At 36.0% G+C, this 25,857-nt stretch overlaps 1 protein-coding gene across 2 annotated transcripts in view; it reads right to left on the bottom strand.

The window, feature by feature from the left end:
* Positions 1–260: 260 nt before the first annotated feature.
* The window catches only part of LOC117905343 (uncharacterized aarF domain-containing protein kinase At1g71810, chloroplastic), an 80,366-nt gene continuing 54,769 nt past the window's right edge, over positions 261–25,857 (bottom strand). Inside the window, exons 17-21 of one of the 2 annotated variants that reach the window (XM_034818250.1) lie at positions 22,607–22,711; positions 22,457–22,498; positions 2,594–2,776; positions 774–863; positions 261–507 (exon numbers count right to left, since the gene is read on the bottom strand). In XM_034818250.1, the coding sequence (XP_034674141.1) occupies positions 403–507; positions 774–863; positions 2,594–2,776; positions 22,457–22,498; positions 22,607–22,711 (525 nt within the window). In that variant the 3' untranslated portion in view covers positions 261–402. Of the gene's footprint in view, positions 508–773; positions 864–2,593; positions 2,777–2,925; positions 3,127–22,456; positions 22,499–22,606; positions 22,712–25,857 lie in introns of those variants that run through there. The other variant, XR_004649726.1, reaches the window with a different exon arrangement.

Here is a 25,857-nt window from a genome sequence, read left to right as displayed (position 1 = left end):
CAGTGTTGCATCCATGGCACTAAAGAGTGATCGATATTGAGCCCTCCATAATCAGGATACATTTTAGCAGGACAACGCAATAAAGTATCAGCAAGTTCCTCACAATTTTTCATTGATTAAGAATTTTCATGAAGAGTAGTTTCGTTACATCATTTTGTAGGTTGAACCCCAACCCACCCACCTCCCCCAAAAACCCAACAATGGCACTTGTAGTTCACTACAATGGAAATGAGCAATTTCAAAATAAAATTTTCACCCTCTTTTGTACCTAATCCCAGCAAACTCTTGCTTCCTCTAATCCCTGTGTGATTTTATGTATTTTGTCCTCTCATAACTTATACTGCAGAAATGAAGCCCGACCACTTCTTATGCTTCCTCTCAACAGTTTAGAATTGGATGCTGTCACAAAAATATCCTCCGAATCGTCCTTGCTGCAACTCGAGACATTAACCTTCCAGCCAGATTTGATGGCAGTAGGAGTAGCTGTTGTTGCAATTCTGGTGGAAGCTGCCAAAAATGTTCAGGTGACAAAATGCTTAGTCAGCCTGATTCTAGCTATAAAACGATTCACAACACAATACTGTATAGAAATATATGCGTGTTCAGTTCAGTTCAGTTCATTATTTCAGGCGTTCCTGTGAGGGCATGATTTTGATACTTAACCAGTAGAACTTGATTTAGAATGCTTTAGGGCACTACGGTACTACCTCCTGGTAGAAAATATGCAGCTGCTCTTCAAATGAATTATCTGAAACACAATTTAAACTCTTTACCTCAGGAAGAATAGAAAGAATGGGGAGAATTTCCTGAACAGAAGCAAGTTGATCAAAAGCCAGTGACACTTCCTCCGAGTCTTTAACTCCCTACAATGCAGTACTTGAAAAAGTTATATTGCAAGCTTGAAAGAAATAACTGTTGTTTCATCTCCACAAGGCAGTACTTGAAAAAGTTTGTATACTCCATAAAAATATTTCATCTCTTTATTTTTTTTCAAAAGAGGGAAAAAAAATCCAGACTTTTTTCTTTCAATAATTTCCAATTGCTAAAATATTGTAAGGGAACAACAAAATTTCCTCTTACAGGATTATGAACAACATTTGTAGGTACCCGAGGTCTTATTAGGCAAATTTAACATTCCGTAAACAGGAAATCTTTGAATTGTCTCAGTGGGAAACAAAGTTAAATGAGCAGTGTTATAAGCTCAACAACAATCGAACTGAACTCACAAATAATAGCTAGCAAATATAAACAAATTATATAGCATAATTAGAGATTTTTTAAGTTGCAGTTTCACAATGGCTCAATGGATATTCAGTTGGATAGCTTCCCATACCTATATTTCAAGATCCCACTGAAATCAATGACTGGTAATTCATTTGAATTAACCTTAAAAACTTCAATGCCTAATTGCCTTTGACATAGCCAACTTTTGGGGATTTTGAATAAATGTGCGGATTTTCAAATAATTTGTAGAACTTCCTCTTTTGTTATGATATTAAATCAGATCAACCCATAGGCACTATATATAAACAAGGGCAATAAGATTATAAGGCAAATGAGAAGTTGAGAAAGAAGAAAGGAATTATAAGAAACATGAATTGTAGAAAGATTTTCCGAAGAAGTTAGAAGGGTAGAGAGGTTATTTATGGGGCATACTCATGTGTAGTTAATATTTTATTTTATTTTATTTTTTATTATAATAACAATCAAAATTGCAAGAGGGGGTTATCTAAAGGGGAAAAGTGTCTTTTCATACATTCATATAAAAAAAACCACAAAATAGGAACCCAAATTTATAAAATACAAATTTTAAGCGGTTATCTAAAAATAATTAGCATTGTGCATTATTTTGGTAAAGGTAAGCATTTTTTTGTTAAAGGTACTACTTTTGACCATTCGGTACTACCTTTTAATAAAATAAGTATTACCTTTGATCATAGTAGGTACTACCTTTAACTGGTGAGTGCATGAAAAATGTTCATATTTTGTAATTATTTTTACATGAGTGTGTGGAAACACACTTTTTCCTATTTAAAGTCATTTCACAGGTAAATATGGGATGAGACAGCAATTTGTCTCTTCCTTATAAGGCACACATGCGCGCACATACTGTAAAGAGTTTGCACATCAAATCAGATTTCTCTAAATTAATTTAGATGACCTAAAACAATGGATGAATAGAAAAACTAAATTATTCAGGAAATTGAACAAAATATATGACAGATCCAAGTCTCACCAAAGGCCAGCATTGCATCACGATTCCTCTCATGTAGTCATAATACAGTATGTGCCCACAATCAGAAATTGGTAGTTGTTAGACTGGCTTTTTTAAAAAAAACTATAGGTGGGAGGGTCGTTTGAATTTAGTGGCTATTGAAATCTGATTAATTATGGCATACAAGGGAGGAACCTAAGATCCAACTGTGGCCTAAGCAAAGATATGTCTTGCAACATAAAGAAGTCATATAGACACTTTCTCCTATTATCAAAGGAATCATCACCCCATCCATATCAATAAAATGTAAGTGTAGTTATTTATTTAAAGCTGTGAAGTACTTAAGACTTTGTATATCAAGCAATTAAATGCTCTTACCTTGCTAGAGCTTTCCGTCTTTTGAGGTCCTGATAACAGTAGCAGAAGGCGGCGCAAGGTCCTCAAGTTGTTAATGTCATCATCAGTCATTGAGGAGAATGGACGGGAAGCAGAAAAAGGTAGAGTTGTAGCAGTAACAGAAGTAATAGAATCCAGGGTTGCTAGGCCAAGTGCATCCAAACCCTGTGTTTATTTGCATAAAGAAATCAAAACTACAAATCAAGCAATTACTAAACAAAAGGATAAAGTCAGAAACAAAATTCAAAGGTTTGGCATTGATTGAATTATATGGACGGTTGTTAATGAAAAGTCAGTAAATGAAGAATACATACTTAGTGCTTATCCAACATATTCCATTTGGGACGTGTTTCATGCCAAAAACTTGCATGGTCAAGAAAATATCTGTACTATTCTGTAGTACAGAATGTTGCAATCATCCATTTATTTCACAAAACATTTGTGTTGGTTTTTGATGTTAAATGTAAGGTGTGGCATCTCTGTGTGTTTATGAGTTTATCTTGCTTCAGCTTGTGCTGGTGAAGGAAATCCAAACAAAAGAAAACAATGAATTTTTTTTATTTTTTATAATAGGCTCTTAATGAAAACACATTCTTTTTCTGCACAGTGATAAGTAAATAAAGGTAGAAGCACTTGTAACGGACACAAGCAGGAGTGTTGTGCTGATACATGTCTGACATGTTACCAGTCTGTAAGTAAGTTGTCCTACATATCTTAAGTTCTATCCCTCAAAAAGATCTTCTGGGTTTTAGTCAAAGTAAACTTAAACCCATAGATTATGGGCATTTTATTTTCTAAACTGCCTGAGAACTACACTCCGGATTGCACTTTTGAATGGAATCAGATCAACTTCTCTCCAGTCCGTATTGAACTCAATTTTTGGCATGTTTAATCTTGCATTGGAACCTACCAAAGACTCCCTTTTTCTCCACAGGGAGACATAGGTGAGAGGTTGGAGTGTTTGCATTGGAGGAAGCCAATGTTATTGCAAGTATGCTATGATATATAGCATTGGCATGAACAAGAAAATAGGCCCAACTCAGCCCGTATTAATATCAATTTTTGGCATGTTTGATTTTATAATGGAAAACAACAAAACTAGCCTCCTTCACACTCAAGACACAAAGGTAGGGTTGGAATATTTGCATTGAAGGGTGTCTAACATTGTTGCAAGTAAGCTAGGTTACTAAGAGCCCGTTTGGTAGTGATTCTAGGAAGTGCTTTTAATATTTTTAATACTTGAAAATTTTTATCATTCAAGCGTTAGAAATGCTAGAAACGCTTTCTAGAATCACTCCCAAACGCACTCTTAACATTGGCATGGATATGGATCATGGAACTTCAATACAACACCACATCAATATACTCAGAAAAAATGGGATTTGGAATTGGAAAATCCTTAAAATGAAAAACAAGGATATGGACCATAGTTTTGAAAGGCGCAAGGGCGCACCTAAGGCGCAAAAATATCTTAAGGCTTTAGACACAAGGCACAACACAAGGTGTGCTCCTAGGTGAAGTGAGATACAAGCAAAAGTGCATGTAAAATTTTTTATAAAATATAACCCAAAATTCAATCCAAGAAATAGAACTCAAGGATTTCAAGTATTTAAAAGAAGCATCTAGCAAAAAACTAATGAAATTATATAATAGAAGTGTTAAAAAAGAAAAAAGAAAATAGACGAGGTGTGTCTTTCAAACAAAATGTGCACCTTGGCAAGTGAGGTGATATAGCTAGGGAGTCATTGTGCCTTGGGCCTAGTGCTATCCTTTAACAACTATGATATAGACATAGCATAAACATGGTGCTTTTTATAATTAATAACATATGCTTATCACGATATTTTGAAAAAGGGTATGATTGTTAATAAAAGGAAAACGATTTTCTATTTAGATAAAATAAATACATCATAAGAAGGTCATAAAATACATGAGAGAGGAATGGAGTGACAAGCCTTCTTCTTCTTCCCCTTCTCCTCCTTCCCTCATCCCTTTGCACCAAAAATGAATGTTTCTGAAATAAATATCTCTTTTCCAACATCGCATGTATCAATCCCATGTCCATGAAAAAAAAATTAAATATAATCAAGAGAGACAAAGCACGCCTAATACATGACTGCAGAATATTGGAGCTGTGTGTTGGACATTGCCGGACTAGTGTTTCCATGCTTCAAAGGTGCTAGGTCACATGACTCACAACATATTGTTGTTTGGGGTCGTTGAGAAGTTTCTTACTTTTCCCCATTCTCCACCTTGTATGGTCACTAAATACAATGTGATAGCACAAACACTTTTAAAGAGCTTTAACGTCCAACATGGAACTCTTCTTGACACATTTATGTTGAGTTGTGTAGAACCTAATTATATTGAGAGTGAACAGCTATAAATTTTATGTGTGCTCTATTTATTCTCTCTTTCTTGTGTGTTATTTCTCTCATAAATATGAATTCACTCCTAAGATGGATTTGGGTCTAGAACTAACAAGTTCAATGGTATGAAGTCTGCATTATGAAGAATGCAAATTCAAGATTATCTGTATGGTAAATGGCTGCATTTGAGAACAAAACTAGAAACCAATGTCAAACGCCGATTGGGATCTCCTTGATAGACAAGTGTTAGGAGTCATCCGATTGACATTGACAAAGAATGTGGCACACTAATGTGGTGAAGGAGAAGACCACAAAAGGGTAATAGAGGTCCTGTTCGACATGTATGAGAAGCTTTCTACAAATAATAAGGTACATCTTATGAAAAAATTATTTAATTTGAAGGTGGGAGAAGGTGGTCTAGTGGTAGAGCATATGAATGAATTTAACATCATTGTTAATCAACCATCCTTTGTTGAAATAAATTTCGATGAGAGCAGTACTTAGTAATTCTATAGGTAACTCAAATTTAAAATTTAATGATGTTAAGGATCAAATTCTTGTTGAGGAACTTCGTAAGAAAAATCCGGGTGAAGCAACAACATCAAACTTTGCTCTAAATGTTAGGACTAGGGGTAGGAGTTAGGAAAGGAATTCTAACTAAGGCAACAGTAGATTGAAGTAAAAGAATGGAAGAAACAAATCCAAATTGGAATATTGGAATTATGGCAGGATTAGTCACATGAAGAATCGCAAAGCATTAAATAAGGATAAGAACAAAAGTGACACTGCCAATGTTGTGACTAAGGAGGTATAAGATGCATTATGTTTATCTATTGATAGTTTTATTGACTCTTGGGTGTTAAGATTCAGGAGGCTCTTCTCATACCACTAGACACCACAAAATTATGGAAAATTATGCTGTTGAAAATTAGGGAGAAAGAGCATTTTGCTAATGGAGAAACTTTAAACACTGTTGGTGTTAGTGATGTTATTTTGAAGACGTCAAATGGTGTGGAAAAGCATAAAATATTTGAGAGATTTGATTTAGTGTTGTAAATGGGATGCTGTGATTTGATTTAGTGAAGTAAATTAGGAGATAGAATCAACTAAGTCAATGTTTCTAATTTAATTTTTATTTTTTCCTGATTTTAGGGTAGTAATTATTTGCACAATTGTACCTTTTTATTTTCTTTCTTTTGCATGTACTCAAGAGTAGGCCTATATATATGCTGCAATCCTAAACATCAAAGATATTAAAGAACTAAACTTTCATTCAAAGCCAGTTTCCTACTGGAAGTGGTACATTCATTTTTTGTTTCAAGTATGGGATTTTTTTTTTTTTTTTCCTGGAACTATTAAGTTGTAGGTAGGAGTTTCAAGTACTAGATTTTTTTTTTTTCCTCTTGGAACTATTAAGCTACTGGTAGGAGGATTTGATGTCAAGAATCAATATGGAGGAGAATTTTGGAAATTCTTCACAACAGGCATCAATGCCTCCATTTCAAGTCTCACCTCATGGCATTGTTGAGGTTTGAAGGGAAGAAAGTTGTAGATCAGTCATGATGGGAGGCTCTTCTTCAACTATTCATGAGAACTCAACACTTGTTGCAACTGATGTTGCTGCCATTGCTGTTGTCAATTCTGCTATCAAAGCTGGTGATCAAGGGATCTCAAAGAAAGCAGGGGATAAAGGGAAGATATAGTGTGATCATTGTAACAAACAATGGAACACTAGAGACACCTATTAGAAGTTGCATGGGAAGCCACAAAATTTGAAAAACAATGGTAGATTTCATAAGAGAAATGGCAAGACATGTAGGCTGTAATCGAGAGTCCAAAATCATAACTAAAGCATCCCCATTCAGTGAAGGGTAGTTGGAACACTTGTATAGGTTATTCAATTAGTCTCCATCTTCTAACCTTTTTATCATCCTATTCTTTAGCACAAACAAGTAAATCTCTTATTGCTGTAAGCATTCATTATCAAAATTTTACACCATGGATCATAGATTTTGATGTTTTTAATCATATGGCGAGCTTGTCAAATTTGTTTTCAACATATTCTTCTTGTCTAGGTAACCAGAAAATCAAAATTGCAAATGAATCATTTTCATCTCTTGCAAGGAAAGGTTCAACCCCTATTTCAAAAATTTTGACTTTAGAATCCATCCTTCATGTTTCTAATCTTTCATGCAATCTTCTTTCTATTAATAAACTAACAAGGGACATGAATTGTGTTACTAAGTTTTTCCCATTTTATTGTGAATTTTAGGACCTATGCTCGGGGAGAACGATTGGTAGTGCTAAGGAGATTGATGGACTTTATGACCTTGTTGAGGATCCTATCAAGAGTAGACAAACTCAACTTTTATTTCTTCGCTTGAACATCTAATAGTGTTATGACACCCTAGGTTAGATTATCTTAGTTTTTCATATTTAAAAAAATTGTCTCCATCTTTGTTTAACAATAAAAATCCTCCAATGTTTCAATGTGAGGTATGTCAACAATCTAAACATCAATGTGCCTACTTTCTTGAACAACCTTATAAAAAAATCTAGACCTTTTGCATTGATACTTAGTGACATTTGGAGACTCTCACGTGTCGTGAACTTAATTGGAACTAGGTGGTTTATCACTTTCATAGATGACCACAATAGAGTTTGTTGGATTTATTTGTTGAAGAAAAAATTAAAGGCAAAAAGAGTGTTTAAAATTTTCCATGCTATGATAAAAACAAAATTTCAAACTTAAATTCAAGTACCTCGGATTGATAATGCAAAGGAATATTTTAACTATATCCTTGGAGATTATCTACTTGAAAATGGGATCATACACCAATCTTGTTGTTTTGATACCCCACAACCAAATGGGATTGTGGAGAGGAATAACCGTCACTTAATGGAGGTTGCTAGAGCCATCATGTTTACATTAGGGCACCTAAAAGTTTTAAAACCATCACTTAATGGAGGTTGCTAGAGCCATCATATTTACATTGAGGTACCTAAATGTTTTTTGGAGAGAAGATGTACTCATGGCCTCTTATCTAACAAACAAGATACCAACTAAAATTCTTAGTTTTAAAACTCCTCTTAATCATTTTTCTCAGGTTTATCCTCATACAAAAATATTTTCCTCAATTCCTTTGAATATTTTTGGATGTACAACATTTGTTCACATTCATAAAGAACATAGAACTAAGCTTGATCCTCGTGCACTTGCCAACTTCTGATGACAACGTGAGTCCAAGTCTTTGACATTCTTTTGGTTTGGGTCCTGTTGGGTAAAAAAACTTAGGTTCAAGTTCAACTCTTCAACGGAGTTTTATTGTGCCAAACAATGAATAATTGTTGATAGGGGGATAATCATTACAAAAAAATCTCAAATTGAGCGTCGTGTCTACCTAAAAAGGAGAAATCATCAAAGTAATTCAGAAAATCATACTTTTGCCACTATCTAAGAGTCATAACCAATCATAGGGGCCTAGGAAGGTACGATTTTACCTACTCTCTCTTCAAATACAAATTCTAATGCTTCCAATGACCTTGATATTCCCATTGCCCTTAGGAAAGGAACCAAATCTTGTACCATGCATCCTATTTCTAAATATGTGTCACACTATAAGTTGTATAATTCCTTTAGAGTCTTTACTACTAACATGTCTTCTATGAAGATTCCAAAATTTAGACAGGATCATCTAGTTGTTCCTAAGTGGAGAGAAACAGTCATGGAAGAAATGAGGGTTTTTGAAATGAACTTGGGATTTGGTAAGTTTGCCAAGAGGGAAGATAAAAATAGGATGTAAGTGGGTATTTACTATCAAGCATAAGCCCGATAGTTCAGTGGAGAGATAAAAAGCTAGGTTAGTTGCCAAGGGCTTCACACAAATCTACAACCTGACCATCAAGAGACGTTTACACCAGTTGCCAAGATGAACACAATTTGAGTCTTATTGTCACTTGCAAACAATCTAAATTGGGCATTACAACAATTAGATGTAAAGAATGCTTTTCTAAATGCAGAATTGGATGAAGAAGTGTATATGGATTTACCCCCTAGTTTCAAGCAATCATTTGGCATTGAAAAAGTCCGTAAATTGAAAAGATCTCTTTATGGGTTGAAGTAGTCCCCAAGAGCATGATTTGATCGTTTCACAAAGTCCATTTAGAATCTTAGGTATATGCAAAATCAGACCGATCACACTATGTTCTACAAACATTCTGGTGACAATAAAATTGTCATCTTGATATTATATGTAGATGATATCATCTTGATAGGTGATAACATTGTGGAATTAGAGAAATTAAAGGGGGCACTTGCTAAGGAACTTGGAGTTAAAGATATTGGGCAATTCAAATACTTCCTTGATATGAAAGTTGCAAGGTCTTGAGGTGGTATATTTGTTTCTCAACAAAAATATACTCTAGACTTGCTTAAAGAAACAAGAATGTTGGGTTGTAAACTAGCTAATACACCAATTGATCCTAATAGGAAATTGGGGCAAACAAAGTTAAGCTCAAGTGTGTATAAAGGACACTATCAGCGTTTGATGGGTAAACTGATATACTTATCATATACACATCTTGCTATAGCGTTTGTAGTTAGTATGATCAACTAGTTTATGCAATCACCTACTGAAGAATGTTGTGAAGTCGTGTATCAAGTTCTGAAGTATCTGAAAGGAAGCACAAGGAAAGGATTATTGTTCAAGAAAAAAGGGCATATGTAGATTGAGGTGTATATTGATGTTGATTGGGCATGAGATAACAAGGATAGAAGATCAACTTCAAGTTATTGTACCTTTATTGGAGGGAACTTGGTAACTTTAAGAAGTAGGAATAAAATGTTGTTACTCAAAGTAGTGCAGAAGCCGAATTTCGGGTCATTGCTCATGGAATTTGTGAACTCATTTGATTGAAGAGGATATTAGAAGAATTAAGGATTCCTTATGAGAAACCTATGAAATTATATTGTGATAATAAGGTAGCGATTAACATAGTTCACAATTCAATTCAACATGATAGAACTAAGCATGTTGAAGTGGATCGTCATTTCATCAAGGAAAAACTTGAGGGGAACTTAATTTGTATGCCATATGTTTTTATAGAAAAATAGGTAGCGAATATCCTAACTAAAGGCCTTTGTGAAAAGAGAGAAAAGGGAGAATCCCTAATTATTGTTATTGAAAAACTGTAAAGAATACACATTGGACTTGGGTATATATATACATGTTAGTGGGACCCACAATACAATAAGGAAAGAAAAGGAAAAGGAAAAGTAAATAACCTAAATAACTGTACACTATCTAACACTCCCCCTCAAGCTGGAGCATATATGTTATATGCACCAAGCTTGTTACAAATGTATTTAATTCTAGGACCTCTGAGAGATTTAGTAAAAATATCTGCTAGTTGATCATTTGAATTGACAAAACTAGTTGCTACACATCCTGATGCGATCTTCTCTTTAATGAAGTGACAGTCAACTTCAATGTGTTTGGTCCTTTCATGGAAGACTGGATTGGATGCAATATGCAAAGCGGCATGGTTGTCACAGATGAGCTTCATCTGTTCATCCTTTCCAAACCTCAACTCCCGAAGAAGATGTTTCAGCCATATGAGTTCACATGTTGCCAGAGCCATAGCTCGATACTCGGCTTCAGCACTAGATCTGACCACTACATCTTGTTTCTTATTCTTCCAGGATATTAGGTTACCTCCAATAAAAACACAATACCCGGAAGTGGAACGTTTATCTGTGGGTGAGCCAGCTCAATCTGCATCTGTGTAACCAACAACCTGGGTATGACCTCTGTTCTCGTACAACACACCTTGGCCTGGTGTGCTTTTGATATATCGAAGAATGCAGATTATAGCATCCCAATGGCTATCACATGGTGACTGTAGGAATTGACTAACAACACTTACAGGAAAAGAAATGTCTGGACGAGTAATGGTGAGGTAGTTCAGTTTACCTACAAGTCGCCGATATCTCCCAGGATCTCCTAAAGGCTCCCCCTGTCTTGGTATAAGTTTGACATTTGGATCCATAGGAGTGTCTACCGGTTTACAGTCTAACATACCGGTTTCTTCCAAGATGTCTAAAGCATACTTCTTTGGGAAAGAACCACACCGGAACTGGATTGAGCTATCTCAATCCCTAAGAAATACTTGAGTTTCCCCAATTCTTTAGTATGAAAGTGGGTGAAAAGGTGTTGCTTTAGTTTCTGAATACCATTCTGATCACTGCCTGTAATGACGATGTCGTCCACATAAACTACCAGATAAATACACTATTCCGAAGAGTTATGATGATAGAAAACGGAATGGTCTGCTGTACTGCGGAACATGCCAAACTCCTGAACAACAGAACTAAAATGGCTAAACCATGCTCGAGGAGATTGTTTCAAGCCATATAGAGAACGGCATAACTTGCACACTAAACCAGACTCCCCCTGAGCAACAAAACCAGGTGGTTGCTCCATATAAACTTCCTTAGCAAGATCCCCATGAAGGAAAGCATTTTTAATATCTAACTGATAAAGAGGCCAAGAACGCATAGCAGCCATGGAGAGCAATAGACGAATAGAAGCTATCTTGACAACAGGAGAGAAAGTGTCACCATAATTAGAACCATAAACCTGAGTATAGCCTTTAGCAACTAAGTGGACCTTAAGGCGATCGACCTGACCATCAGGGCCAACCTTAACTGTGTAGACCCAACGACAACCAACTGCAGATTTACCAGAGGGTAAAACAACAAGATCCCAAGTGCCATTGGAGTGTAAAACAACCATTTCATCTACCATTGCCTGTCGCTAGCCTGGATGGGAAAGAGCCTCAGGGGTGCTCTTGGGAAGAGAAACAGAAGATATAGCCGAAACAAATGCAGAATAGGGTGAAGATAATCGATGGTAACTCAAAAAATTGTAAATGGGATGAGGATTACGAGTAGAGCGATTACCTTTCCGAAGAGCAATGGGTAAGTCAGCAGAAGGAGGCAGAGCCGGGGCAGGAGAAGCCGAAGGGATAGGAAGTGAGTCAGCAGGTACCTCGGCCAAAGAAGGAGGAACAACGATACGATGACGGCGATGATAAACCTGAAGTGGGCGAGAAGGCACTGCATCAGGTGGGGAGATAATGGGAAGGGGTAAGACTTCAAAAACAGGAATAGACTTAGAGGTGGAGAAGAACGGTGAGTCCTCAAAGAAAGTGACATCAATGGAGAGAAAGTAGCGATGAGTCTTAGAGGAATAACAACGATAACCCTTTTGAAGCCTGGAATATCCCAAGAAGATGCATTTTGTGGCTTTGGCAGAAAGTTTGTCCTGTCCAGGAGTGAGAATATGAGCAAAGCAAGTACAATAAAAAACACGAGGAAGAAGGAAATAAAGTGGTTGGTCAGGGAAAAGAAGGGAATGAGGAATCTGATTGTGTAATACAGATGAGGGCATACGATTAATCAAATAATATGCTGTAAGAACAACGTCTCCCTAAAAACGAAAAGGAACATGACTATGGAGAAGGAGAGTACGAGCTGTCTCAACAAGATGTCGATTCTTACGTTCAGCTACCCCATTTTGTTGAGGAGTATGAGCACAAGAAGACTGATGAATGATCCCATGTTGGGACATAAATGAAGTAAATGGTGCAGAAAAATATTCCCTAGCATTGTCATTGCGCAACACACGAATAGAAATATTGAACTGGGTTTGGATTTCAGCATAAAATTTCTGGAAAATAGAGAATAACTCAGCTTGATTTTTCATTAAAAATAATCAAGTACATCGAGAATAGTCATCAATGAAAGTGACAAAATACTGAAATCCTAAAGTAGACGCGGTCCGACAAGGACCCCAAACATTAGTGTGGACAAGTTCAAAAGGATACTTTGCCCGATTATTCAAACGCTTTGGGAATGAGACACGAGTATGTTTCCCAAGCTGACAGGACTCACACGCAAACGACGACAAATATGAAAAACTAGGGACCATTTTCTGGAACTTGGATAGACTAGGGTGGCCCAGGTGACTGTGGATGAGGAGGGGAGCATCAGTGGAAATGCAAACTGCAAGAGTTGAATGCGAGGTGAGGTGATAGAGGCCTTGAGACTTACGTCCTATGCCAATCATCTTCCCCGTACTCCGGTCCTGCAAGGTCACAAATTTATCAGAGAAAGTGATAAAACAGTTAAGAGTGCGAGTTATTTTGCTGATGGAAATAAGATTAAAAAGACACTCAGGGGCATAAAGGACACAATGGAGAGGTAGGGAAGGGAGAGGATGAGCGAAACCAAAACCTTTAGCCATAGTTTGGGAACCATTAGCTAAAGTAACAAAAGGTAAGGCAGAGGTAGTAGTAATAGAAGAGAAAAGATCCTTATTACCAGATATGTGATCAGAAGTGCCAGAATCTAGAATCCAAGGTCCAAGAGAAGATATGTGGGTAAGACAAGCAGAAGCATTACCAGTCTGGGCAACAGAAGCAACAGAAGCTGACTTGGTGGCCTGATAGCGGAAATAATCATCATACTCACTGTCAGTGAGGGAAATGCCCTGAGATGTGGAGGAACTGGGAGGCTGAGGCTACTGAGGATCAGATGCCTGGGCCACATGGGCAGTGCGGGAAGGCCGCCCATGTAACTGATAACACCGATCACGAGTATGGCCAAGCTTATTGCAATAGGTGCAATGAAGACGTTGGCCTCTACCTCGGTTACTACTGCGTCCTCCTTGAGAGTTAGTTTGAGAAACTAACACAGAAGAATCTGAAGTGTTATTAGATTGCAAAGTGTGAGTGGAGGAGATAAGGAGGAGGCGAGCAAACACATCATCCAAAGATGGAACGGAGGAACTGCCAAGAATCTGATCGCGGACGGTCTCGAGATCTGGACGGAGGCCAATAAGTGTAAGAACCATGAAGAACTTGTCAATCTGTGTTCGTTGATCCCCAACATCAGTAGTAAGAGGCATCACGATCAAGAATTCCTCCTTAAGAGGGGCAATTTGGCCAATATAAGTAGATAAATCCATGTCTTGTTGTTTAACATTGACAATAGAAGAAGCCACCTTATAAAGACGTTGGATATCATTCGTGTATAGCCCTTTCGCCTGATTCCAAAATTTAAAACATGTTTTGTAGGCCCGAAGATGAAGCAGAATCTTAGGATCAACTGATTGTCATAACACACTACATAACTGTGCATCTATCTTCCTCCATTGTACTCTATCAACCTTAGGGATATCCACCTTCTACGTAACAAGGTGATCCTCATAACCTTGACCCATAAACCAAAGCTCCACAGAGGCAGACCAGGACAAATAATTTTCACTGCCAACCAATTTCTCCGAAGTAATCATAGGAGATCCAGATATGACAGAGGAAAAAGTAGAACTTTTAGTAGCCATATCTACTTATCTGGAGAACGAAATATGTTTGGATCGAAGAGAGCCCTAATACCGCTTCAGATCGCGGTTGAAAGAAGAAAAACTGAGGATTCGTGGCTGTGAGAGACCAAATAGTAAAGAAAAACAAATGTGGCACTACTAGAAGGGTAGAATAACACTTCCTAAGACACGTGCAGGGCTCAGGGTGAAGAGGAAGTCACCGGAGGTCGTCGGAAAGTCTGTTTAGAGGGCCGATGGAGACAAAAAACAAAAAAAAATGCACTTTTCGGGCTCGGATGACACAAGCATAGATGGAGGGTGGCTAGATGGTGTCAGTCGAGGCTGGAGGTGGAAGCGCATGGCCGGAAAGTGCTCCACGCAGCCCTCACGCGCTGGCGCGTGAGATTCAGGCCGCCGGAGAAGAAACGCGTGTGGCTGGCACGTGAATGAAATTCTCCCTCCGGTACTATGAGAAAACTTGAAGATCTCCTCCTTGTGCACCTGATGGTATGGTCGGTGTTGGAAAAGGACTTTGCCAGAAAAAGGTCGCCGGAAAAGTCGTAGGCGGTGAGGGTTTTCTGATGACGATACGGTTGATCGGAAAACTTTAGAAGATGGGAAGGGTGATCGGAATGAAACACGGTTACTGAAAGATTTCCCAGAATGGATTCACGGATAAACCGAAAATAATTAGGGTTTTTTTTCTCCCTAGGCTCTGATACCATGTGAAAAGAGAGAAAAGGGAGAATCTCTAATTATTGTTATTGAAAAACTGTAAAGAATACACATTGAACTTGGGTATATATATACATGTTAGTGGGACCCACAATACAATAAGGAAAGAAAAGGAAAAGGAAAAGTAAATAACCTAAATAACTGTACACTATCTAACAGCCTTCAAAAGCAGTTGTTTGAAGTTCTAGTAAACAAGCTAGGAATGTTAAAACATCTTCAAACTAGCTTGAGGAGGAGTGTGGAAAATCATAAAATATGTGGGAGATTTGATTTAGTGTTGCAAATGGGATATTGTGATTTGATTTAGTGAAGTAAATTGGGAGATAGAATCAGTTAAGTCAATGTTTCTAATTTAGTTTTTATCTTTTCCTGATTTTAGGGTACTAATTATTTACACAGCTGTATCTTTTTATTTTCTTCATTTTGCATGTACTCAAGAGTAATCCTATATATATGTTGTAATCCTAAACTTCAAAGACATAGAGGAACAATTTTTCTCTGTAAACTTTCAAATGGGTTTGTGTGAAAAATCCAGAGAGTGATGCATGCACCAAAGTCAATATTTAACTTGAACTTAGTAAGACAACTTGATGATGAGGGTCGTAATGTGACATTTATTGGTGGGACGTGGTAAGTGTTGGGAATTTCGGATTGCCTTGTTTCTTGACCTTGAATCTAATAGAGTGAATGCATCTGACTTAGGGCTCTCTAAATCCTAATCAAAGCAGAAACATGGCTTTCAAAAACCAATTAGATATTTAATATAAAGAGAATTGAAAACATATCTGGATCTAGATGTTTCCAAATCAATTCCAAATCGCAAAAGATGTTGTTGAAGAATCCAATACCGTAGAAACTTTGAGAAGCTCATCTACTTGGTGTTCTTCCATCCAATCACACCTTACAGAGTACTAGGCATGACAAAAGTGTGGATTTTTCTCTTTTTAGAGGGTGGCTAGGGTTCTCTCTGGAGGCTCTAACTCGAAAGTTTGAAGACCTAACTCGAAAGAGAATATTTATAAGGTTCCCTGTGGGCTTAAGTGACTTGGGTGCAAATTTAGCTTGGGTCATTTAATCCACCCATTGGGCTCTAATTAATTAATTAGCCTAATTTATAAGATAATTCATAAAATATAGTGCAATCTTACTTTTTTTACCAAAATGCCCTTATGCACACTTATGAACATGAAACTCAAATCTCTCAAAACAAATGTGTTATATCATGAATTGGATGCTTGATTGGAGCCAAAATATGTGCTTTAATGGCATATATTCGATATGATTTGTGCACCAAATGACACTTAAATCACCTAACTTGACCTAAATCGATGTTAAGGGCCAAGCCATGAGTTTAACTTGTATTTTGGAGATTTATCTTAGGTTCAAGGGAAGAAAAGGGTGGAAGTTGAATCACTTTAGATTTTGAAAGATCAAGAAAGGGCTAAATGAGGAAATAAGTGAGTCAAGATTCATGGACCATAAGGAAAGACAAGGTGAGGATATCACGAGTTTGGGAGATGAGAAATGACCATTATGGAGTAAGAAAGAAGACAAACAATCACCCAACTTGACCTAAATTGATGTTAAGGGTCAAGCCATGAGTTTAACTTGTATTTTGGAGATTTATCTTAGGTTCAAGGGAAGAAAAGGGTGGAAGTTGAATCACTTTAGATTTTGAAAGATCAAGAAAGGGTTAAATGAGGAAATAAGTGAGTCAAGATTCATGGACCATAAGGAAAGACAAGATGAGGATATCACGAGTTTGGGAGATGAGAAATGACCATTATGGAGTAAGAAAGAAGGCAAGCAATCACCCAACTTGACCTAAATCGATGTTAAGGGCCAAACCATGAGTTTAATTGTATTTTGGAGATTTATCTTAGGTTCAAGGGAAGAAAAGGGTGGAAGTTGAATCACTTTAGATTTTGAAAGATCAAGAAAGAGTTAAATGAGGAAATAAGTGAGTCAAGATTCATGGACCATAAGGAAAGACAAGATGAGGATATCACGAGTTTGGGAGATGAGAAATGACCATTATGGAGTAAGAAAGAAGGCAAACAATCACCCAACTTGACCTAAATCGATGTTAAGGGTCAAGCCATGAGTTTAATTGACATAGGAAATGAGGCATGAAGTAAGATTCATCAAGCTGCATGGAAATTTGGAACTCAAAATCTGCTGGTAACATGTACTCTAACTTTGAGAACAAATTTGGGGTACTTTCCGAAGTCCATAGGCATACTATATATCATTTCGAAGCTTGGGAAGTCAAGAGTCCAATGCTTCATATGGTGTGCAAATCGAAGCTGAAATGAAAAAGTTATGGCCATGTGAAGACAACTACGTAAAACTGAAGGGTCATTTAGAAATGATTTCGAAATTCAACTTGTGAATTTGAAATCCAACTTATGAATTTGAAATCCAATTCGAAATGACCTCAATTTTGAATTCACCCACTAACACTTTGATGTTTTGCCTCCTCTATCTCGGGAATTGCATCTAGGGCACTCCATCTGCCTTAAGTGGAACCCACACGACTAGAAATTACCATTTTATTATTTTTAATCATTTTTAGATAATTATTTTTGTAATAAGTGGCCAATGAGAGTGTGCCACATGTTAGGTAATTGATGATATTATATAAACTCTCTTAGTTCTAGGTTTTAGAAATCTTGGATCTTTTTCCGAAGAGTTTTGACATTGAAAGTGGAAGAAGACGAAAACTTTGGTTTTTTATTTATTTATTTATTAAATATATTGTTTTTAGTTTCTTTTGATTCAAATTATGGATTTTTACCCTATTATGGATTGTGAATGCAACATTACCCCTATAAGAGGCTAAGAAGCCAACTTGGGGCTCGAAGCATGAAAACCTAAGGGTTAGGAAACCTATAGGGACAATGGATAAATTATTATAACAATGAGATTAATTATTGATTGGGTGACAATTTATCAATTTTTTTATTCACTTAATCTTATTTCACAAAAGATAATTCCTAAATTGTTTTTTACTTTAGGATTTAAATAAAAGCAATTCATTTATTCTAGTATTGACAATTTCCATAAGCCAGTCCCTGAGGATGATACCTAGAGTACTACAAAAGCCGTAGTGATTCTTTCTTTAATTTTTTCTTGACCAGAGTTGCTACGTAAAAAAGCTAAGTATTTTTGTACAATAGAGAAGTTCGATCAATGCTCGAGCAAGGACCCTTCAGACCCATAAGAAAATACTGGCTTCTTTATAATCCAATTTTGAAGTTAATTCAACGCTCAAATAAAGAAAATCAATTGCACTCTAATATCCTACGAAAGTGCAACAAGGCGAAATTAGGGTTCGTGACTTACTATCCACTATATGTAGACCCCCCATGAACTGGTGTTTGTAATCTAACAAGGTAGTGTTGTCACCTATCAACATTACCTCTCAAATCCTTGAGTTGCAGATCCACCTATTATGTGATCAATTGACATATTTTAGCTCTAAGGAGCATATGTCAAATTTCTACTATAGAAAATACTATGATCATAGTCTTCTATATCACATATCCTTTGAATCACCTAAGGGAATACACTGTATCAATCCCATGAAATATCATGGTGCCTTCATTGAGAATATTTATTGCCACTAGCCTTCATCAACAGTGACTCAATTCATAAAGATATATGATCACCTTAAAGTTTCACTCATAAGTCTTAGAGCCTCCTGTTGACTTTAGCACAAACTCAATATCCTCTCAAGGTTGAGAGTACATCTAGTATAATAGTTTGGTGAATCAAGACAACTCATAACCTTGTGTCATGATCACCATAGGTTTTGTCCAATGTGTAACCATATACACTAGTGCACTAACAATGAGAAACCTATCCCAACAGATAAAACAAGTCAACCCTCTAATTAGGAGGTAGCATACTAGAGTCCTTGTTGATTGCCCAAATCCATGAACCGACTATGAAGAACTTATCATCTTGCAAGAAATCCATCACCTGTATTTTTGTACAACTCTTAATGCTCTTAAGTCATATACAATGTAAGCGATATGGGTAGAAATGATCAAATAACCAATTAATGCAAATAGAATGACAACGGGAAACAAAAACATAAATAAATGAATTTATTAATGAATATAAAAATTGTTGCATCATGTCATGCTTTATAGGGCTCTATCCTAACAGAAAGTTACCACGGGAGCCATGGTTGTCAATTGAGGAAATAAAACTGGAACACTGTCACTACTGTTGTTGATGTTAATGTTAATTTAGATTTATAACATTGTAGGCTTAGGCATATAAGCAAGAAGGGAATGAAAGTGCTTCTATCAACGGAAACCTACCATGATTGAAATCTATTAAACATAGTTTGTGTGAAGGTTGCATCTTTGGCAAGCAAAAAAGGCCAGTTTTTCTAAAGTTGGAAGGGAATCAAAAGTAGAAAAATTGGAGTTGGATCATACTCATGTGAAGTGATTACTATTTGATAATGGGGAAGAATACATTGATGAAGAATTCAAGTAGTATTGTGTTGATAACGAGATTAAGATTAGGAAAAACCATTCTAAGAAAACCTTAATAGAATGGTGTGACAATAAGGATGAACACCCTAAATGAGTATGCTAGGAGCATGAGATTGCATGTAAAGTTGCCAAAGATATTCTAGGCTAAAGCAGTTAGCACTACAACCCATTTGATCAAGAAAGGACCCATAGTAGTAAACTTGATCCAAAATCTAAAAAGTGTTTTTTATTGACAATAGTGATAGCAAGTTTGGTTATCGCTTTTGGGATGACCAAAATCGTAAGTTACCAGGATTAGAGATGTTATTTTCAATGAATGAATGATATGCAAGGAAAGGTTCGACATAGAATCTAAACGCGCACGATGTAAAGTTAAAAATCTAGAAATAGTTTAGTTGAAATATTTCCTAATAAATGAGTTATAGAATAGTGATTAAGAATATTAAGAAAACATGACCTGAGAGGTGAACTCACACACCACACATACTACCATGACTAAACTTGGGAGATCTTCCAAAAACATCAGACAACCACAAAGAGACTTCCCTTCATTATTCTTCATTTTGTTAACTGATAGAGATGAATCATAAATTTATGAGGAAGTGATGAAAACTCAAAAGCTATTATAGCTACTATCAAAGTAGATTACAACCAATTTACTCCAAACACTGTTGAGGCCAAGATTTCTTAAGGAAAAATCTAGGAAAAACCCTTTGCATAAGTTGAAACCAGAAAGTTCTGGTTAATCACTTCTTGTATTTTTTCTGGATAATCATTAAAAGTCCTTACAATAAGCAAGTTCTTCTCTTTTATAATGATAATCCTCAACTACTTTCTGAAGGTTTCCAAGACAAAATTAGTAGCCTTTAATAACCAAAAACTGACCTTTTGACTTCTAATTTAATAACAAACTTTTCCCATGCAAACTTTTGATATTTTCAAACTTGCCAAAATTGCCTATTAATGATTGCATCAGGAAGCCGTACAGGCTTATGAATCAGTCAAGTGGGGGCTAGCTATGAGGGATGAGATGGACTCTTTATTATCAAATTAGACATGACACTTGGCTAAGCTATGGAAATGCAAGAAGGCATTGAATAACAAATGGGTTTACCGTGAAAGAACATGATAACAATAAGCAACGTAAAGTAACATTGGTTGTACAATGGTTTCAATAGAAGGAAGACATTGATTATACTGAAATTTTCTTTAAGTGGTAAAAACAACCTTCCTTCATGGTAACTTAAAGGAGGAAATTTATATAAACCAACCACAAGGAAAGTTTTGAAGAACAAGGTAAGGAGAGAAGGTGTGCAAACTTCAAAATAGTTTATATGGTCTAAAATAGGCTCTAAGACAATGGTATTAGGTTCATGAGTAATAACAGGTTCTTAAGGTGCCGGTCAAATCATTGTTACTATGCTAAGAAATGATATAACTTCTACATTATCCTGTTGTTATATGTTGATGACATGCTGATTACAAAGACTTGCATATAGGAAATTGATATGCTAAAAATGGAGTTGTCAAAGGAGTTTGGAGTGAAGGACCTAGAGCTCGCAAAACAAATCCTTGGGATGAGGATTACTAGGGATAGGGTGCACGACTTCTCGAAACTATCACAAGAAGAATATGTGAATAAAGTGCTTAGTAGATTCAATATGGATGGAGCAAAGCTCATGACCATTTGACTAGTCATTTTAAACTATGCAAAGAGCAGTTACCCTTGACAAAGCAGGAGCGGGCTTATATGACCAAGGTACCTTATGTTTTTGCTATTAGTAGTCTTGTGTATGCTATGATGTGTATCAGGCTCGATATAGCACATGTAGTGGGAGTTGCAAGTAAAGATATGAGCAATTTTTGGGAAGTAGTAAAAAGGATTCTCAAGTATTTACAAGGTATCATAGATCCAACCTTATATTTTAGGAAATCAAACTTCGGTCTATAAGTCTATGCTTATGTTGATATGGCTAGTGATAGTGACAATAAGAACACTGCTTGATATGTAAACATGGTTGGAGGTAGAACAATCAGTTGGGTCTCAAAATTGCAAAAGATTGTTGTTCTCTCTACTATTGAGGTGGACTATATTTCTATGATAGAAGATAGTAAGGAGTTGCTATGCTAACAAAGTTTCTAAGAGGAGTTCAACCAGTAACATATGAAAATATTAATGAATATTTGAAGGGCTATTTTAGGTATTCTACACCGTGTATTAGCTTCTCCCATTTTTGCATTATATAAGGAATTATTAAGGCGGCTGATTTTGAGGGAGAACAAAAGAGAGGTGATTATTGTAATGCATGAGATCACCCTATAATAATTAATTATTATTATTTTTATTATTATAGTGGAAAATTTACAGTAGTAAAATGAACGTAACTCAAACATTGAGAGTAAATCATTATAAATCCTATGTGTTGTCATTTCTATTTATTGTATGTTATTTCTCTCATAAATAAGGATTCACTCCTAACACTTATGTTTCAGAATTTTAAAATAAATTTTAACACCATATACATGGGCAATAAACATTAAACATCCAACATGCATAACATTATAAAGAAAAAAGAAAAAAAAGAAAAAATTCGCAAAATATAGCATGTGTTAAATTTGTTCATCTTCATATTCTAAATTATGCTACTTTGGACATTAGAATTCAACAGAATTAATCAAGATATAAATGTCACACAATATAATTACATAAACTTCAAAAAGATATGCTATATAATATAGCATCCACCCATTTGTCCTACTTTTTCAAAATTCATGGTGTTAGTATATAGTGTCATGTCTATGTTTATGTCCATGCCACATAGAAATTGATTGTTTCAAAAACCATACCTTAGCAAATTCTTCAAGAAGCATTTCTCTCACAAATGTCCCCTGCCAAAGTTTCAGAATAAAAACAAAATAGAAAGTTCACAATTTGACTTTATTCTGATTACCTAGCAAGTTCACAAAAAATTATGAAAGAGAAAACATGATAGTTACCTTTTCAGTTAATGTAAAAGAAAGAATCTGTTTAACAACCAACCGGGAATCAGTGCCTTCCATCTGTTTTGTAACCAAGGCCCTCTCTGTTCTGGCACGAAGAGACTGTCACAAAAGCATTTGAGTTTCTGAATTAACAAAATTATCTGGATGAAATAAAAAATTACAAAATAAAAATTAGAAAAGAAATATGGAGACTCAAAACTTTGACAATACTTTGTCACTTATAGTAAACACACACAAGATTAAGATAGTGGCTGATGCAATCCCTTTAGATGGTGCTAAGCACCAATTAAGTGGGCCAGCTTGCAGATGTAGAAAGACAGGAAGCATTTCACTATTGGAATCACCATTATTTTAAAACCCAGACCAACCAGTTGGTTTAATTTGAACGAGTAATCCTACCTTAGCTAACTGGATTACACCTATTTGCTGAATTGATCTGGAAACCTGGCTGGTTCAGTAAAAAAGACAGCCTGGGTGATTCAACTTGAACCAGATTGAACCTTATTCATATCAGTAACTAAATTTTATTTTAAGCATAATATTATCAAATGGCATAGAACAAGACTGAACTAACCCAGAGTCCTTTCCAGATCAATAGTCAATCCAGGTTCTGCAAATAACTAGTTCCTTTTTACCTATTTGTTTCCTCTTCATCTTCATATGCTTGAAAACCAAGACCATCAATGTTTATGTAGTATATTTATCTGGAGGAGGTCAGCCATGTGGGATGATGAGGTGTCTAAATTTGAGGGTAGACAAGAGTGGGTTGGAGAGTCAAGTAATGTTCTTGTATCAAAAACTCAAAAGAATCTAGAGGATCTAGGAGAGCATGTCTTTTAGTTTTGTTGAACTACCAATTTTCCTAAAAGCTTAAGCTTAAGTATTTGGGCTCACAACATATATCATGCACTCTAACAAGTTTTCTCTGTTGTAGGAAATGGAGCCTCCTATGATACTGTAAAAAGTTAACTCCAATATCAATTACCAACATGGAAGCTTCTAGTAACATGAGTGTCCTGCAGCCAATGAGCTTTAATGCATGTCAATTTTGGTTTGGTGAGCGTCTAACTCTAATAATCAAACCAAGATCCTCAAAAAAATTCCAAAGTAATTAGTGGGGAGAGGCTAGTCTCATCACTAAAGGGCACTAAGTCTACATAGGACTCCATGGTCTCTAATCCCAACTTGCAAAGATCTATTAGCATAAGAAGAATGTAATGTTAAATAGGTTAACTTCAAGAGAGTATAGAAGATTATTATATGTTCATTATCTTAGAAGAATATGAAGCTTTTTTTGGAAATAAAAATGAAGCAATCACTTCCTTTAGGCCCAAATAGCATTGGTTCCACCAAGAAGTGAAGTAGGAGAACCTATTACTCATCTGTCACAGGTGGTCATTTACATTCCATCAACATCTATATTTCATGAATATCAAACTTAGGTATCTATTTGAAAATAGGCCTCTTTGCAGCTTGGAAAGAATTTTAGTGAGCATGTGAGAAAGTATGAAGGGGCCACATGGCATATTCATCCAAAGGTGAAAAAAAACCACCTAGTCTCTTGCTAGTAGAAAACCATTGTGGTTGCATGACACCAAATCCTAAGACAAGTGGTGCTATATGTTAGATAGATCAAGGCCTATTTTCAGTAAAATCTTTCTTTTTAACCTTGTCCAACCTTTCAAATCTTGCCCATTTCCCTTTAGCAAAATTCATTTGAAAATCTACAACCCCATCCAAGACTATGGCCTTTGCATGGCTAATGGCCAACAAGAAGGTAAATACTAATAACTTGCTATAGGTGAGAAGATCATACAAAACCCTTAGTCTTGACCATTGCACAATGTGTATGGAGAGTAAGGATCGATTGACCATTTGTTCTTACATTGCGCTATGACTTTGTGGCTTTGGAGCAGACTCTTCAAACTAGCTAGTCTCGATTGGGTTCCTCTTAGGAGCATAGATGACATGACGACTACTATCCTTTAAAAGTTTTTAGCAAAGTGCTTGTTTCACCCTAATTTGCATAGTAAAAAAATTTGAGGAAGAAGGAAAAAAAAACTTCTTTTATTTTTCTCACACTATTTAAATTAATAATTGTATCGATATTTATACATGAATGACTGAGGTCATTTGCCTTAAAAAAAGAAATCTAATATTTGATTTTAGGAGAAAGTATCTCAAAAAATCATGAAATAAAATTAGAATAGGAAACCATTGTATGTGGTATAGTTGGTAGTACAGCTAGGCGGTACAACTGTATGCACAGTTGTACTTACTGAATTTCCCTTCTCCCCCTTAAGCTGGGTTGTAAATGTTGATCATTCCAAGCTTGAATCTCAAGTCTTCAAAGTTGGTTGTAAGAATGCTTGTTGTCTAGAGAGTTGTTGGAGTGTAAACCAATGAAATCGTCCCTTCTTCCGTCTTCTCCTTAATAAAATGACGATTTATCTCCACATTCTTTGTCCAATTATGATGAACCAGGTTCCTCGTGATACTTATGGCAGCTTGATTGTCATAGAACATCTTCATGGAATCTTCTACTAGAATTTTCAGTTTGTTTAAGAGTCTCTTTAACCACATTCCTTCACAAATTTCATGTGTAATAGCTCTAGATCCTGCTTCTGCATTACTCCGAGCTACAACAAATTGTTTCTTGCTTCACCAAGTAACCAAATTCCCCCAAGCATAGGTGCAGTATTTTGAGGTTGATCTTCAGTCAATTATGGAGCTAACCAAGTTTGCATTTGAAAAAATTTCAATATTTCTCTTCTGCGTTCTTTTGAAATAGACTCCCTTTCTTAGAGTTATTTTGAGATATCTTCGAATATGATATACCATTTTCATATGTTCCTTAATTGGATTGTTCATGAATTGACTAATTATGCTGACCGAAAAAGTAATGTCGAGTCTTTTTTTTTTTTTGATAGGAAACGACAAAGGAATATATTGATAAAAAGAAGGTACAAATAGAAGGATGAGGAATCCTCCCAACAAAGAGAAACAAGACTACAAGTAATCAAATATAAGAAAGTACAAAAAGAGAAAAGTAGACACTCTAGTTACACGCCGCTAACCAATTAAGTTGTAATATGTTAAGAGGAATCCCCTTAAAAACCTTAGAATAAAAAGCCCAAAAAGAAGTAAGAAAACAAATAGAATCCCAAAGATACTCGGCATTCCTTGCTTTGTCCTAAAAAATCCTTGCATTTCTTTCCCGCCACACCACCCACATTAACGCGATG

The sequence above is a fragment of the Vitis riparia genome, chromosome 18, assembly GCF_004353265.1.
Source record: "Vitis riparia cultivar Riparia Gloire de Montpellier isolate 1030 chromosome 18, EGFV_Vit.rip_1.0, whole genome shotgun sequence".
Lineage (NCBI taxonomy): Eukaryota > Viridiplantae > Streptophyta > Magnoliopsida > Vitales > Vitaceae > Vitis > Vitis riparia.
Note: the sequence above shows the minus strand (reverse complement) of the source record. Positions and strands in the feature narration are given on the sequence as shown.